This window comes from Chiroxiphia lanceolata, chromosome 1 (assembly GCF_009829145.1).
Source record: "Chiroxiphia lanceolata isolate bChiLan1 chromosome 1, bChiLan1.pri, whole genome shotgun sequence".
Lineage (NCBI taxonomy): Eukaryota > Metazoa > Chordata > Aves > Passeriformes > Pipridae > Chiroxiphia > Chiroxiphia lanceolata.
In genome coordinates this window covers 41693139-41706816 of record NC_045637.1, presented here as the reverse complement: position 1 = coordinate 41706816, position 13678 = coordinate 41693139, and the positions used below count along the sequence as shown (strand labels likewise).

Below are 13678 nucleotides of genomic sequence, written 5' to 3'. Positions count from 1 at the left end.
ATCTGTCAGGACAACAAATGTTAACTGTTCTTGCTCCCCTTCCTTCTCCTTAATATTTAAAACTTCAGTTCCATTCAAGTTAATTCAATAATTGGAATTTATGTATTTTTACTGAATTAAGTACTTTCCCCCTTTCTATAGGGATAGATTCAGAACTATTGTTAAAAAACGGAAACTTCAGAAGACAAAAATGGTTTTAAAGGTTGTTTCAAGCACAACATGCTTTGTTGTTTTGGGATACTCCTGACTCCTCAGCCTTTATAATTTAAATAATGAATATGGCTTAAGTATTTACACTATTTTTTTTTATTAGAGAAAGACTGTAATTTCAATACTGAAATATTATCAGAGCAAGTTGTTTAAAGATGAATGTAGATAAGATAGTCTTTAGATAATAATAATAATGTAATCAATTAACTGTGAATATCATATTTCCCACCCAAAACCACTAGAAAAAGTATTTTTCTGCTCACATTTCCTCTCAGATTGCTGGAAACATTTGAGAATACAGCATAGTTTTCTTAACATGTACATAGAGCCTAACAGCCTCATACCACTGTCTTTCCCCAGTCTTATAAATAGCAGATGATCAGATTCAGTGTAGATCTTTGAAAAATGAGATGTGAAGAGCTGCCTATCTGACAATAAGGCCTTCTAAATTTGTGATTTGAATTTAGGCAGTCAGACAAAATGAAAATCTTGGCTGCAGTCTTTGTCTGTTTAGCACTAGGGCACATTGCTAAAGGAAACTTGTTTCTGCTTCATCTGTGATACGGGAGAAGACACTGCCCCTTTAGTGTCTGCTTATCTGAAGGTCCAAGTGAAAGTAATTTTAAGAACCCTTAAAAATATTATTTATATTCATTAAGACATGTTATGTAAGTAACTAATAATGAACTAAGAACCAGTTCATGCTGTCTTTGGGTAAGTGTGCTAGAACAAAGAAAACTCTGAACCCTAGTGGAGCAGAGCTTCCCAGGACAGGTCTGTCTCCATCCCAGCCTTTTGCTGACTCTAGAGTCCAAACTCATCAAGATTTGTGAACATCCAGGATTCATGTGATGCAAATTTTGAAATTCTATTTAAATTCAGGACATAGTTTTTTAGTGTCAGGGTCCATTTTGGTTTATCTAAATATGTCTATTCAAATAAACAATTACCAGTTACTTTATGGGATTTAAATTTGCCTTATTTTCTAAGTGAAAATTATTCTCTATCCGTAGAAAGTTGGAATCTGAGACAAGAAATGCTCCTGAAGCCATTAGCATGCATCCTAAATAAAACTGACCTGTTTTCGCTACAACGAGCAGTGAAAAAAGAAAGTCCATTAGGTGGAAATATTGTCTTTCTAAAACCAGCAGATTTTTATTTGTGCAATGTCTAAGCACTGCAATTCTCCACAGAAAATTGCACTGGAACAGTGGGCGGTTCCGAATTGCTGGAAACTTTACAATGGCTTTTATGTTTAAACATCATTTAGCAGCTGTTAAAGGTCAGCACAAATCCTGTACTTTATCAGTATAAATGAAGTCTACAACTGCCAAGAAAAGAATGTACTAAATAATGCAGTGATTATCATCTTGATTTTTTTCCCTTTGGAAGTGAAAAGGACCTCTTAAACGGTTCTATTTTTCCCCTTCTTATTTCAAATTGACAAAGTAAAACACTAATTAAATTATTTATATCAGACATTTACTTACAGGGATGACACATTTTGTACACAAAGCAAGTGAAACATCTGACACATTGTATAGTGCCAGGTGCAGTTAAGAAAGTATAATATAAGTCAACATCTAGAGGATAAAAAAACCAAAAAGCTTGCTGCAATATTTCATTATCAATTTTATTTTCTACCATACACCAAATGTACAGCACAGAACACAATTTTGTTGTTTTGATGTAAGAAATATTAATTGTATGAAGAAACAGTATACAAACTACTCCAAATTAAAAAAATGCATACATCATTGCTCTTTACAAAAGGTCTAATTTACAGTATAGCTCATCAATGCATTTAAACACAAAAAAAAAAGGAAAACTGAAAGAAAAAAAAACAGTGCACATTACAAAACACATCAAGTACAAGGGAGGCAAATAAATACAAACATACTTCACAGAACATCCTGAGCAAACAACCAAACACAGATAAATTAACCTGAAGCCATAGTAAATCATAATAATAAATACATAGGTCAGTAAGAGATTTTTTTTACTTAAATAAAATATATAACAAATTTGTTAAAATATTTAGTAAATTAAATTTTAGTCTTTGTAATGAGTGAACTCATTTTGTATGCATTTAACAAGTATAACAAATGTTTGCTTTTTGTGTTTTTAGCAAGAACAATAACTTTAATAGCAAATTTTTGTTTGGTGTTCTCCTATTTATATTAGACAGCACGTATGGTAGCTTTTGAAAAATCAATTTAAAAATAAACACAGCTCCTAAGAACATACATTTTCCCCTGTCTAAACTAAGATCGGAGAGTTGAATCAACCTCCCAACAAAAAGCAAGCCCCACCTAACGCAGAACAGTGACCACAGTGCATGAGAGTTGAATCACTTCTGAATAGTACTTTTGTGCAGAAACAGTAATAATATAATTGTATATGTCAAGCCTGTGAATGCCATCATATTCAATCTAAATATAAATGCGGCTAATAAAAATAAACACTTTCATTATAGCACGGAAAAATTAAACACACGCTAGATCCATGTATACATTTACACTGAGGCACATATGCACATGAGGTGTGTGTGCATACAAAAAAGGCAGTTTAGCTGGTTGTTTATACCTTTTTCTTAAAAAAAATAAATATAAAAAAAACTTTTGAAACAATGCTTAATTACTTACAATCCCTGAAATAGACATTGCCTCTGTTATAGCAACCGCTAGTTTCTGACGGACTCAGAAATTCCATACCCAGGCTAACCAGATACCGAGGTGCACGCTGGCACCTCTGTGCAAGTGCTCGTCTGTCCACACCTCCACCTGTCTTACACTCTGTAGCACTTGGTATCCTACCAAGAGACTGGTAACAAACTCAGTATCAGCCTAGTCTTAGTGAAGAAAGATAGGAGAAACCAGTCACGGCGTTGCTACCAGTCATTCCAAGAGACAAGCAACCACCGTCAGGCCAGAGGAGTATTATTCCCCTCCAGACCGCTGCCTTCTCAGCTGCCGTTAAGTTCAAACCAGTATTAAATGCCATTTCAGGGGAGATGTGTTCGACTCGTTATGCAAAAAGCCTTTAGCTTGGGATGTGCTTGTGTTTTTCAAATCCAAATCCATAGCAATACTGGTCACTTGGGTAAAACCTCAACGTCTCATACTAAAAAAGTACCAGTACCTGCCTAATTACCCTTCTTGTTTAGAGAGAATTGTCATTTCCCTTCATGAGCTAACTCTGAACAAAAACTGCAGTGGTAAAATAAATCTGAAGTTCTCTTGAAACATTTTAAATAATCATTCTCATAGGCTAAATCACACAGCCAAGTCAAGTGCTTTGCTGATTGCTATATTTCATTATTGCTAACGTATTCTTTAACACACTGTTTTCCAGCATACTGTGCTTTTAAGAGCCCAAGTTCCCCACTAGTGGGCACCATTTGTCTTCTCATTCCGTGCATCTTCACATCTCGTGTTACTGCAAACCCATTTCTGATACAAAGCCATTATAAAAAAGCAGGATGTGAGGAAAATAAAACTAGAACCACGGTTCAGTCATTTGTTACTTTCATAGGTTTTTTTTTTTATCTTCCTGTACAAACCCAGCAAGTTATTTAATTTACAGTATAACTTTCAGTCTATTTAAAATCCTGTTGGAAAATAAATTAATAAACACATTTGTAAAAATATGGCAGGCTGCAAAAATGCTGTTAAAAGATAAAAAAACCAACTCTTTGATTAGAAATAAATAAAAAATATAAAAAATAGTTGCACACACTTTTTACATTCACTTTACAAAAACTGAGTGCAAAAGAAGAAAAAAAAAAGAAATTGTACTGAAATAAATACAATATACTAACAGAGTGCATTGCTGTTAATACAAATAGTCTGTTGTGGTTTTATTCTTTTTTTTTTATGTCAGCTGGGAAAAAATTAGTGCAATGTTGCAATTGTAAATGCAGCATGGCAACCTACACCCCTTAGCAGTACATGAACTCCTAACAGATCCATCTGGAGTTTACTGCTGTTAAGTAATTTCTGTTGCCCAGCAGCTTTCACATCCTACACATGGATGCCCTTCACTGCCTGTTTGATACTTTCCAGCAGAGCTTTGCATTCAGGGGAATAGTCCCGTTCCAGATTGCTGTACATGTCTGTGAGTGTATTTACATATGCTTCGAAATTCTGCTCACTGATTGGCCCCTAAATGAAGACAAAACAGATTATAATTGTAAGAGATAAAATTAAGGCCAAAAAACCCCAAACACCCAGCCCCAAAGCATGGAAAAGTAGCGATATGGCACCTGGGGAGAAGTCATAAACAGGGCAGTCATCCATATTAATAGAGGGGTTGTGGAAATGACAGGAGTTGCAGTGCTGGGGGGATCCATACACTCTCCAAGCAAGCAAAGGAGTTGGAGATATTATGGTTACTGTAGCTTTTTTTTTTGTTGCTTATTTGGCTCTGAGATTGTGGCTGACATTCCCCCTAACCGTCCTTACTTAATCTTTCAGTGGCACTCTTGACATTTGGAAAGGGGACTGGAAACCCAAGTACCTCTGTGGATTTGGCCTGTGTTTGCAAGCAAGGTGTGAAATTTTTGAGAAGGTAGAGCTTTTTTGGCTTCAGAAAAATCGCCTGTATTAAACAGTTTAAAGTTTTGATTTGGGAGCAGAGTAAATAAAGATTCTCAGTGTGAAATTTTCACTCTTTGTGCAGGGTGGATGTTCAGATATGGAGGGATGGGGAAAAAGCCTGCCTTGAACAGTGTGGTACAGGGTAAAGATACCAGTGCTGGCTCAGTCCTGGAAGCAACTGTGCCTGCCATCACACAGATTTCATGATCCAGCATCTCTGCAAAGTAAATCAGGCTAAAAGAGCTCTCTGCTACTGTAGCTCCAGTGCTCCTGCTGGTCCCTGAGCTTGCTCATCTGCTTCAAGTGCTGGCAAGACAGTCTCAAAGAAGGTGCAAAGCTGCTGGCTGTGGTCTTACCATCTGTGGAAGCTGAATGTCAGCGAGACTGGAGATAAGGGCTTGGCTTAAGCCAGCTAACTCCTTCAACAGGCTCTCGTTGTTCTGCTCTATGAGTTTGTTCTCTTCTTCTATTGTTTTCAAATTGCTCTCCATAGATGTAATCTAAAAGATAGGCATGCACAAACACACAGACAAGTAGACCCTTGGCAGCATTGTAACTCCAGTTTGAACCCAAAATGTAAGTTGGGTGATTACGAGAGGGGCTACAACAGATATGAAACTCAGCTATGTTTTTTTAGGAGAGACATAACTACTCCCCCAAATATTCAAAGCAAAGAAGAGGTTGTATTTGCTCTGAATCGATGGACTTCACTGCTTGTTCGTGGAGAAACCTTGTGGCAGAAAGGCACTGGAGGGTGGCCCACAGCGGGAGGAGGGAATTGAGCTCAGTGGGGAAGGTCATTGTGGAGCTGGGATGGAGAGTGCGGCCGCAGGGCCGGCAGAGGGAAGGAGAAAGGGGGTTGATGTTTACATTGCTGTCCTGCTCTTACAGCATCCCTGCTGATCGACCACAATGGGAAGGGCACGGGTATTAGCTGTTGTGCTGCTTTCCCGCCCTGCTCCTGGGTGAGCTGTGGGCTGGCTGGGATTAGCAGCAGGGCTGGCACTGGAAACAATAAGAGAAAAATAGAGTGGAAAGGAAACTGATATGAGAGGTTGAGTGCACAGCGATCATCACAAAGATGATCTCTGACCAACAGAACCAAAAGGAGGGTTTTGGAAAGAGCAAGAAAAAGCAGCCAAGGTAGAAAAATGGTATCTTTTTAAAGTGAGAGCTCTGGAATATATTCAGCTCTGAAGGCTTATATGTCAAAGCAGTGCTGAAAAAACATAAACAGCAACTGCAGGGCCTGCTTTCCTCCTGCCCTTCTCCTTTCTCTGGGAACAGGCAGTGGGACAGGGCCAAACCAAGGGCTGACATCCCTGTGCCTGGCCACAGCTCTGCAAGGCACATAAGGGTGCAGTAACATCCAGGATTGTTATGCCCCCCCCATCCTTATTAGTATGCACCTCTTTGCACTACTTAATTGCCTCCTGCTGTGGCCACTTTACTTTCTTTCCTCATACACAGCAAAACTCCCCACTGTGAGAACCCCCTTTTTGCTTGCCTGCCACCCACCACAACCTCTCCTCTGGAGGGTGTTCATAGCAGCCCAACACCTGGCTGGGATGGATTAAAAGGAGGTAGGGGAGTTATTGCTTCTGTTGTAGTTCAGTTCAAGCTTTACTGGTCAGACTGCCTTCGCCACGGAGCAAGTCTGGGGAGAAGAAATCTGACTGCATAAATTGGGCAATCTCCGTACAAACAGCACAGTGATCACCAGAGAGAACTAAGTGTCCCGAGGCTCAGAGCACAGCTCCCCTGCAGTTTCAGTTTAGATCCAGCAAAAGTGGCATAGACTTCTCCTTTATTTAGACCATACATGTAGTGGTTTTTACAAAACCAGCACGAATCAACATTACGCATTCCAATGTGGTACAAATACAGTGGAGTGTGGTTACACAGAGTTTGGTTTAGATCAGTTTAGACTTATATTCAGTTCCCAGATCTCACTTAAACTCTTATTCAAAAAATATTGAGCACGTTTCTGGTCTTGCTTTTACACAGTCCACCCAGGTTAGCTTCCAGGTGCATGTAGGAGTCTCTATAGGGATGAACCTACACAGCTCACTCCATAGAACCATTATCAGCATCTTAAAGGTAATTTAACCTCTCCAGTATACAAAATAATGAAAGAGAATAACTCCCCTAACTCCCATCAAACTCCTCTGCTACACAAATTAGCACAAGGCATACATTCTTTACCAGGTGTTGTCTGTAGGCAAAATTCAAACTATTTGGATAACTGACAGTGAACTAGGCAGATTTTCCTAGGTACACATAAGAACAAAGTCAACTTGCATTAAGAGTTGGAGTGTGCTAGTAAGAGGTAATATCCTCCCTAAAACTCAAGTCATAAGATCTCCACGGTTTGGTCAACAAACGTTTGGTCAACAAAGGAAAATGAATGTTTTGTTTTGTAAATATGGTTTTTTTCTGCTTGCCAAGATTAGCTCCCAAATGCCCTGAATTTGTCATTCACTAGATCTTTAAGACAATACCCAGGAACCTGCTGCTGATTTACAGAAAACAGGCAAGCAAGAGCTTGACAAAAAAGCATGTAGGATTTTTGGTACTTATAAGTGCCACAGAACAATGGAAAAACTAGTGCACGGGAGACTAGATATGTTTAAACATAGCATTTACACAGTATCTAATTTATTTATCATGCTTAAACATAGCATAAGAAAAGGTAAAACTTTCACGTTAATGTCATACCTGAGTCTGAAGTTTCATCATGTCAGCTTCAATTTTAAGGTTGGATTCATTCAGTTCTTTTATTTCCTCATCCAAGTGTCTTATTTCTTCATCACTCTCAATACCTGTAAATAGTTGAAAATAACAATATCAGCTTTAAAGTGTCCACATGTAAATGGATGTATGACTAACAAGTTACATTACTCGTTACTGAACAAGGAGAAGATAACAAGTATTTCATCGAATGTTTGATCCTTAAATTGTCTTTTACTTTGCTTTTACTGTCAAAATTGTGTCCTACCTGTAAAGCATCTATATGAGCTGAAACATAGAAGAGGCTATCTTAGTCCTTGAGTTTCACAATTCCTTTTTTTTTTTCCCATTGCAACATGCAATTACAAGCTGAAGGGTGCAGAAAGGAAAAATTGCCCAGAAAGAGGAAAGTTTATCATAAAATATAAGAGCATTTTTGCAGTGTTTGGGTATGGGCCTTGGGTTGGTTTTTTTGTTTGTTTTAAAAAAACATAACGGCAACCTTTCTCTTTCAGAAAACACCCCAGGATAACATCTTCACTGGTATAATTGATGACTTTAATAAGCTCATCTGTACTTGCTTCTGATCTTGTAAGAATTTCTGTGGAACCAAACCTCTGTGCAGAATAACTTCAATAACCAGAGCCTTAGTTATATCTGATAAACAGTGAAGTTTAAGTAACAGTAAAAACAAAATTATCAGAAAGCTAACAAGCATTATAGAAAAAAAAAGGAAGGTAGATTTTTACATTCCACCAAGTTAGATAGAAAAAAAAAATAAAAAAAAATTCAGCTCTTTAATTGAAGTCTTGTCCTGAAAAATACAGAGCAGTTACAGCTGCTGGCAATACATGTTGCTCTTTCTGCTTAGGATCACTCTGAGACGAACTCTGCCCGGAGATTTGTGCCACAGTTGTTAAAACCTAGAGCCCTGAACTGAGTCTGCTGGGGAGCCAGCTTGGGAAATGTGTAAGCAATAACACAGCCATTTTGCTCAGCAGTTGGAAGCTAAAGACTGTTTCCTGAATCCTGGCTCAATGCTCAACTTTCTAAAGCACACTGTATAAGAAAGAAGACTCCCACACATTTCCCTCTGTAACTATTTGGTAATTGTTGCTTTGCACTTGGGTTAGCAAAATTACCTAAGCACTGCGTAGATATTAAACCAGGTAGTATTCAAGTTAGGGAGATGAGTCAATTTCTGACCACAATATTTCTCCCTTCTCACCTTAGTCATTAGCTAGCCAAGTCCTCCTAATCTGTAACTAATAATTTATTAATAGCAACAGTATTGAAAGCATATCCAAATAAAAAAAATAATGCTCTTAGACAAGAGAATACCCTCAATGTTGGTTTATCATGATGTAAATGGGAATAATTTTTTAATCTCTCATGCAAAGATTTTTGTTATTTAAGATTTTTTATTACTAGAGACAACTGAAAGTAGTGAGAATTAATGCCAGAATGGCATAAAGGGGCATAAGCATAAATGGGAGTCAGGGCCCTTCTATCTAAATAAATGTCATCGTCTTTTACAAATCTCCTTACCGCCACTTGCTTTAAGCTTGATAGTCATTAATTCTTCTGAAATTTTGCCCTTTTTTATGGTTTGTGCATTCAGAGGACAACCAGACAGGCTGAAACAGATAGGAAAAAAAACATTAGCACCCACTTGAAAATGGCAACAATCCTTTCAGGCGATATTATCATGCACTTGGACAGACCTCTGTACCTAAGGTCACATCAGTATCTCCATTATAGTATAGCTTCGGGGAATGACATAACTCATAAAGAGCCATTTAACTGTATATTGCAGCTTGAAAATTGGTACAGAAATCTCAACCTATAAGTAAACAACTCTTAAGCATATTTCAAAATAATCAAAATAGCAATGGCAGCTACAGTTATGTGAAGATGCATTTACAGAATTCTTGAAGTTCCAACACTTATGAATTGTTTTTATTGAGGGATTGTGCTCCAGAGGAGAGGGACAGTATGGTCCTATGAAATGGCAAGTTTACTATCCGAAAAAAATTTAATTAATACGATGATTGTCATGATGCACAATTATTGAATCATTTTGTTGATACATAATAATGATCAATACAATAATAACTCTGGATATACCCTATAGGCTGTAATAGCTTTTTAGAATGGTTCTATTATATAGCCAGTTTGCTTTTTAACCACTGTTCACGTTAAATTACATTTTGCTATTTCAAAGCTTACAATTTCATCAGCTGGTAATTATCTGAGGCAATTTTTATAGCCCACTAAAGGGCTAAGATGAATTGCACTGCCTTAATACTATCTATATAAATAACAAGGAAGAAATACCCATATGCTGAAGAACTGGCAGAAGGATTTGTATTCAGATGTAGCCAAGTAAGGAGTGAAGGAAAATTTTGTTCCACAAGAAAATGGTTGATCTGTGTGTGTGTGTGTGTGTGTGTGTGTGTGTGTGTGTGTGTGTAAAAATTGAAAACAAAAATCCTAACAGACATGGCATTTCCACACGGAAAAAAAAATAATTCAAAAGCAAGCAAGTTTTTGTTGGCTTAGCTAAAAACTATACAGGGAAAGATGCTAGTTCTTCATCTCTAAATTACTGCTTATTATCTCTGCCCAGAGCAGATAGCTAACTGGAAGATTGTCTCAAAGCCATGAGTTACTTGTTAGGTTTCAAATGTCCTAGGAAAGGATATCATATCACAAAGCTATATTTGCTTGTAACATCTTGAGTGTTATTCAGCCTTATGTAGGACAGAAGTCATCTGTACTCTGAGTTGCAGCCAACTAAAATACTATTTATGCTACTTGCTTAATTAGCTAAAATTTACACTAGTGTCCTGATGTAAAGACTTTAACAGGGGATGTAGATCATAAAATTAGGATAACATTGGACTCTGACTGAATTTATTCAAGTCACCTTGGACATTCTTGTATTGCAAAAGTTGGTTGAGTGTTACGAAGAAAGCAAAGGAGACAGAGGATGTAGACTTAATTCCTGTTAAAGATAGAAAACTAAACTTGGCAGATATTAATTCATATATTATAGCCAGATTCTTTGAGTAATATTGATTGAATACAGTCAGGTTATACTAGTGTTGTCACAATGATAGCTGGTGTTTATTGTTATTGGTTATATGTGTGACTCCTTCTTTGTAAGGTTAATTTTCTTTGTAAGATTGTCATAACTTCAAACTTTTTAAATCCATATGAGTTCTGCATGTTTAATTTTTTTATGTGTGTCTCTAGCTGTTTAAATACAAAGTTTATGAAAACAACATGAAATGAACGCCGTTAGGCTAAAACTTTTCTGGTGACATTTAAATGATATTTCCATTTTCTTTTAAAGATGTGCAGATACAAATCCATATTTCCCTAGGAAAGAACTCTATTTAATTTTAAACTGTGTAGGCACTGCGCTAATCCGAAGACCTAGGAAAGTCATTCTGCAATGGGAACATAGAAAAAGACATAAAAGTTTAAGTCTCTCAAAGTAATTCTGTTTTGTATCACTCTAGCTGCAATGTAAACCATGTTGCTATTTAAAAGACTTCAACACAGTTTATTCTGGCTCTAACCTCACACGTTGCCAATTCAACAGTGGATTGTTAAGGAAAAATGAGAAGAGAAAACACAAAGTTATACCTTCTGTGGGTGACAAAAACATTATTAACATGACCCAGCCCGTTGCAGCCTGGCAAAGGACAGTGTGGCAGCTCTTGTTTGTTCAGTTTCCAGGATAGTGAAGACCCATTGACGGGACTCTCCTTCTGTCTCTTGGCAGCCAAAGGACAACCAGAAGCAGTGCGATGAGAAGTGTATTTACCTGATATGTGACCTTGGCCATCACAGCCTATCACTGGACATCTACAGAAACACAGCAAAAGAATCCCTGTTTTCGCTGGAGAGAGCAGACGAAGACAGTCTCAAGAAAGTCTGAGAAAATAATTCCAGCTGCCTTTGCTACTTTGCATTAATGGATTTAAGACTTGGTCCCTGGTGGCACACTGTACCTGAACATCCAATTCCTGACAAAATGAGTTATGGAGGTTCAGCTGGTCTTAAGATAGGGCAATTTAAAATACAGTTGTAGAGACTAAGAAAATAAAACATTCATTTAGATAGTTTTTTACCAGAAAAAAAAAATCAAAATTCTATTACAGGCAATAAATCACACTTCTTCAACTGTATGGAAGGTCAACATTCTCTCCTCTCTATCTAGGTTTCTGGTATGAAGCAGAGGGTGGGTTCTGTACCTGGAAAACTTGTATGCAAACCCATGCAAATATTTGCAAAGAAAGGATATGGATTTTTTGTGCTGCTCTGTCAGCATTATGCAGTTTCTCATATTTCATTAGCAAGTATTAAGGACAACATTGCAAGCAACTTAGTCTTCACATTTATATTCTGATAGTTATCATTTACAGATTTTAATGGAATGTGCATTCAAGCTGGGGATGTAGTTAATCTCTGTTGAGTTTCCACTTTAAGTGAAATTCTAATCTATACATAAAGACATGAGACTTATGTATATTTAAGTTGTCTGGGACATATTTTGAAAGTATCACTCTGATTTAATTAGCTGACATGTTTCACCTCAGGCAGTAATAATTTTCCTTCATTTTGCCAATTTTTTTCAACTGGATGGCACTTTCATATTACTCTTTAAAATAATTGGACCAGTGCAAACAGATATAGCAATCCTTCCTCACTGTTCAGTCTCCTCAGTGATGGACTCCACCTGCTTCACTAGAAGCAGAAACACTTGGTTTCGTTCCAGCTCTAGGCACTATTCTCATATGGTTCAGATTAACTGGGATATCTCCCTATCATCCCTCAAGTCCTGAACTTTTATGGGCTATTTACCCCCCTCCACTGGCGGTGGATCATTGTTTCCATACTCACTTAAGTTCAGGATCTTCTTTTTCTTCCTTGGTAGGAGTCACTTTGATACCTCCTTTCCTGGCACGAGGACAACCAGATAAGCTGAAAGAAGCACACAGAATAAAAGCCACCTGCTGCTAGCCGAGAACCCTGAGCACTGCATCCCCATGTGATGGGACGGGTTTTACCTTCTGTGGGATGCATAGTTCCCTGTTACGTGGCCAGAACCATCACAGCCAGGTGTTGGGCACCTATGGAACAATACAGGAAGCTTATAAAATATGGCCTCAAAGATTATTTTTTTTTAAAATGAGCAGATTCTTTTTTGTGGGGGTTTGCTTTTTTTTTTGCCTTTTTTTTTTATTAACAGCTTTAGTAAGGAATGTGAAATATATTGCATATAATGTGTAAATTTAAATAGTTTATAACACTGTTTGCATCAAACTTTTTCCTTGTACAGAATCAAAGTTAAAAAAGAAAAAAATGCAGCTTGATATTGATAGATTTATAAATTTACTGCTATGTGTTTGTTTGTTTGCTATTTTTATGTTTTCAGGTACAGATATAAATAAGCACTTTGCCACTATTTATAGAAAGGAAAATGGAAGCAGAGAAGCAGTTTTACTTTTGAGCATTGGGAGATGATAACCAGAATTTGAATTTAATAATTTGTATGTTCTAGCACTGTAAGCATACCACGGGACCATCTCTATCTAGCACATGATTCAACTGAGTTTTCAGCTGGGCAATTGGATTATGCTTATGTCTCATAGTTCAGGGGTTTCTGTGTGTGTGTGCAACAAACAAGTCTTTCCGAGTATGAATGTTAATACTGAAACATCCACACAATAAAAAGAAGCAAACCTGCCCATTACTGTATTTTTACCAGTGGTCTGGCAGGGTGGGCTTCTTGCTTGCTGTTCATACATGAAGAACGGGCTCCAAAAGCCAGCTGGAGTCAGTAGGTCTTTCCACTAACTTCTGTGGGGTTTGGAGCAGGACCTTACTGGTAACATTTTCTATCTCAGAAGTTCAGAGATTTTTTTCATTTTTTTTCCATTTAGGCTATTGTATGCTTGTGAGGTGGTTTGATTTGGGTTTTTTCAGAGAAGAGAAACACACCTCAGCATACAAAGCAGCACCAAAAATATTTAGCTTTATAAGTTATGTCAGCCTTTTCTATGCTTCTGTATTATACAGCACAAAGTTCTTATACTAAGCACTCCTCAGGGACTTTGAAATGCTCT

The 13678-nt window shown here is 37.4% G+C and overlaps 1 protein-coding gene across 6 annotated transcripts in view; it reads right to left on the bottom strand.

Moving 5' to 3' along the window:
- Positions 1-1825: 1825 nt before the first annotated feature.
- Positions 1826-13678, bottom strand: part of ST18 (ST18 C2H2C-type zinc finger transcription factor) — a 189076-nt gene continuing 177223 nt past the window's right edge. For all 6 annotated transcript variants that reach the window (XM_032702132.1, XM_032702141.1, XM_032702175.1 and 3 more), the window contains 7 exons: positions 12620-12682; positions 12453-12533; positions 11193-11414; positions 9087-9175; positions 7527-7630; positions 5165-5308; positions 1826-4373 (listed from right to left, as the gene is read on the bottom strand). In XM_032702132.1, the coding sequence (XP_032558023.1) occupies positions 4233-4373; positions 5165-5308; positions 7527-7630; positions 9087-9175; positions 11193-11414; positions 12453-12533; positions 12620-12682 (844 nt within the window). In that variant the 3' untranslated portion in view covers positions 1826-4232. The remainder of the gene's footprint in view (positions 4374-5164; positions 5309-7526; positions 7631-9086; positions 9176-11192; positions 11415-12452; positions 12534-12619; positions 12683-13678) is intronic.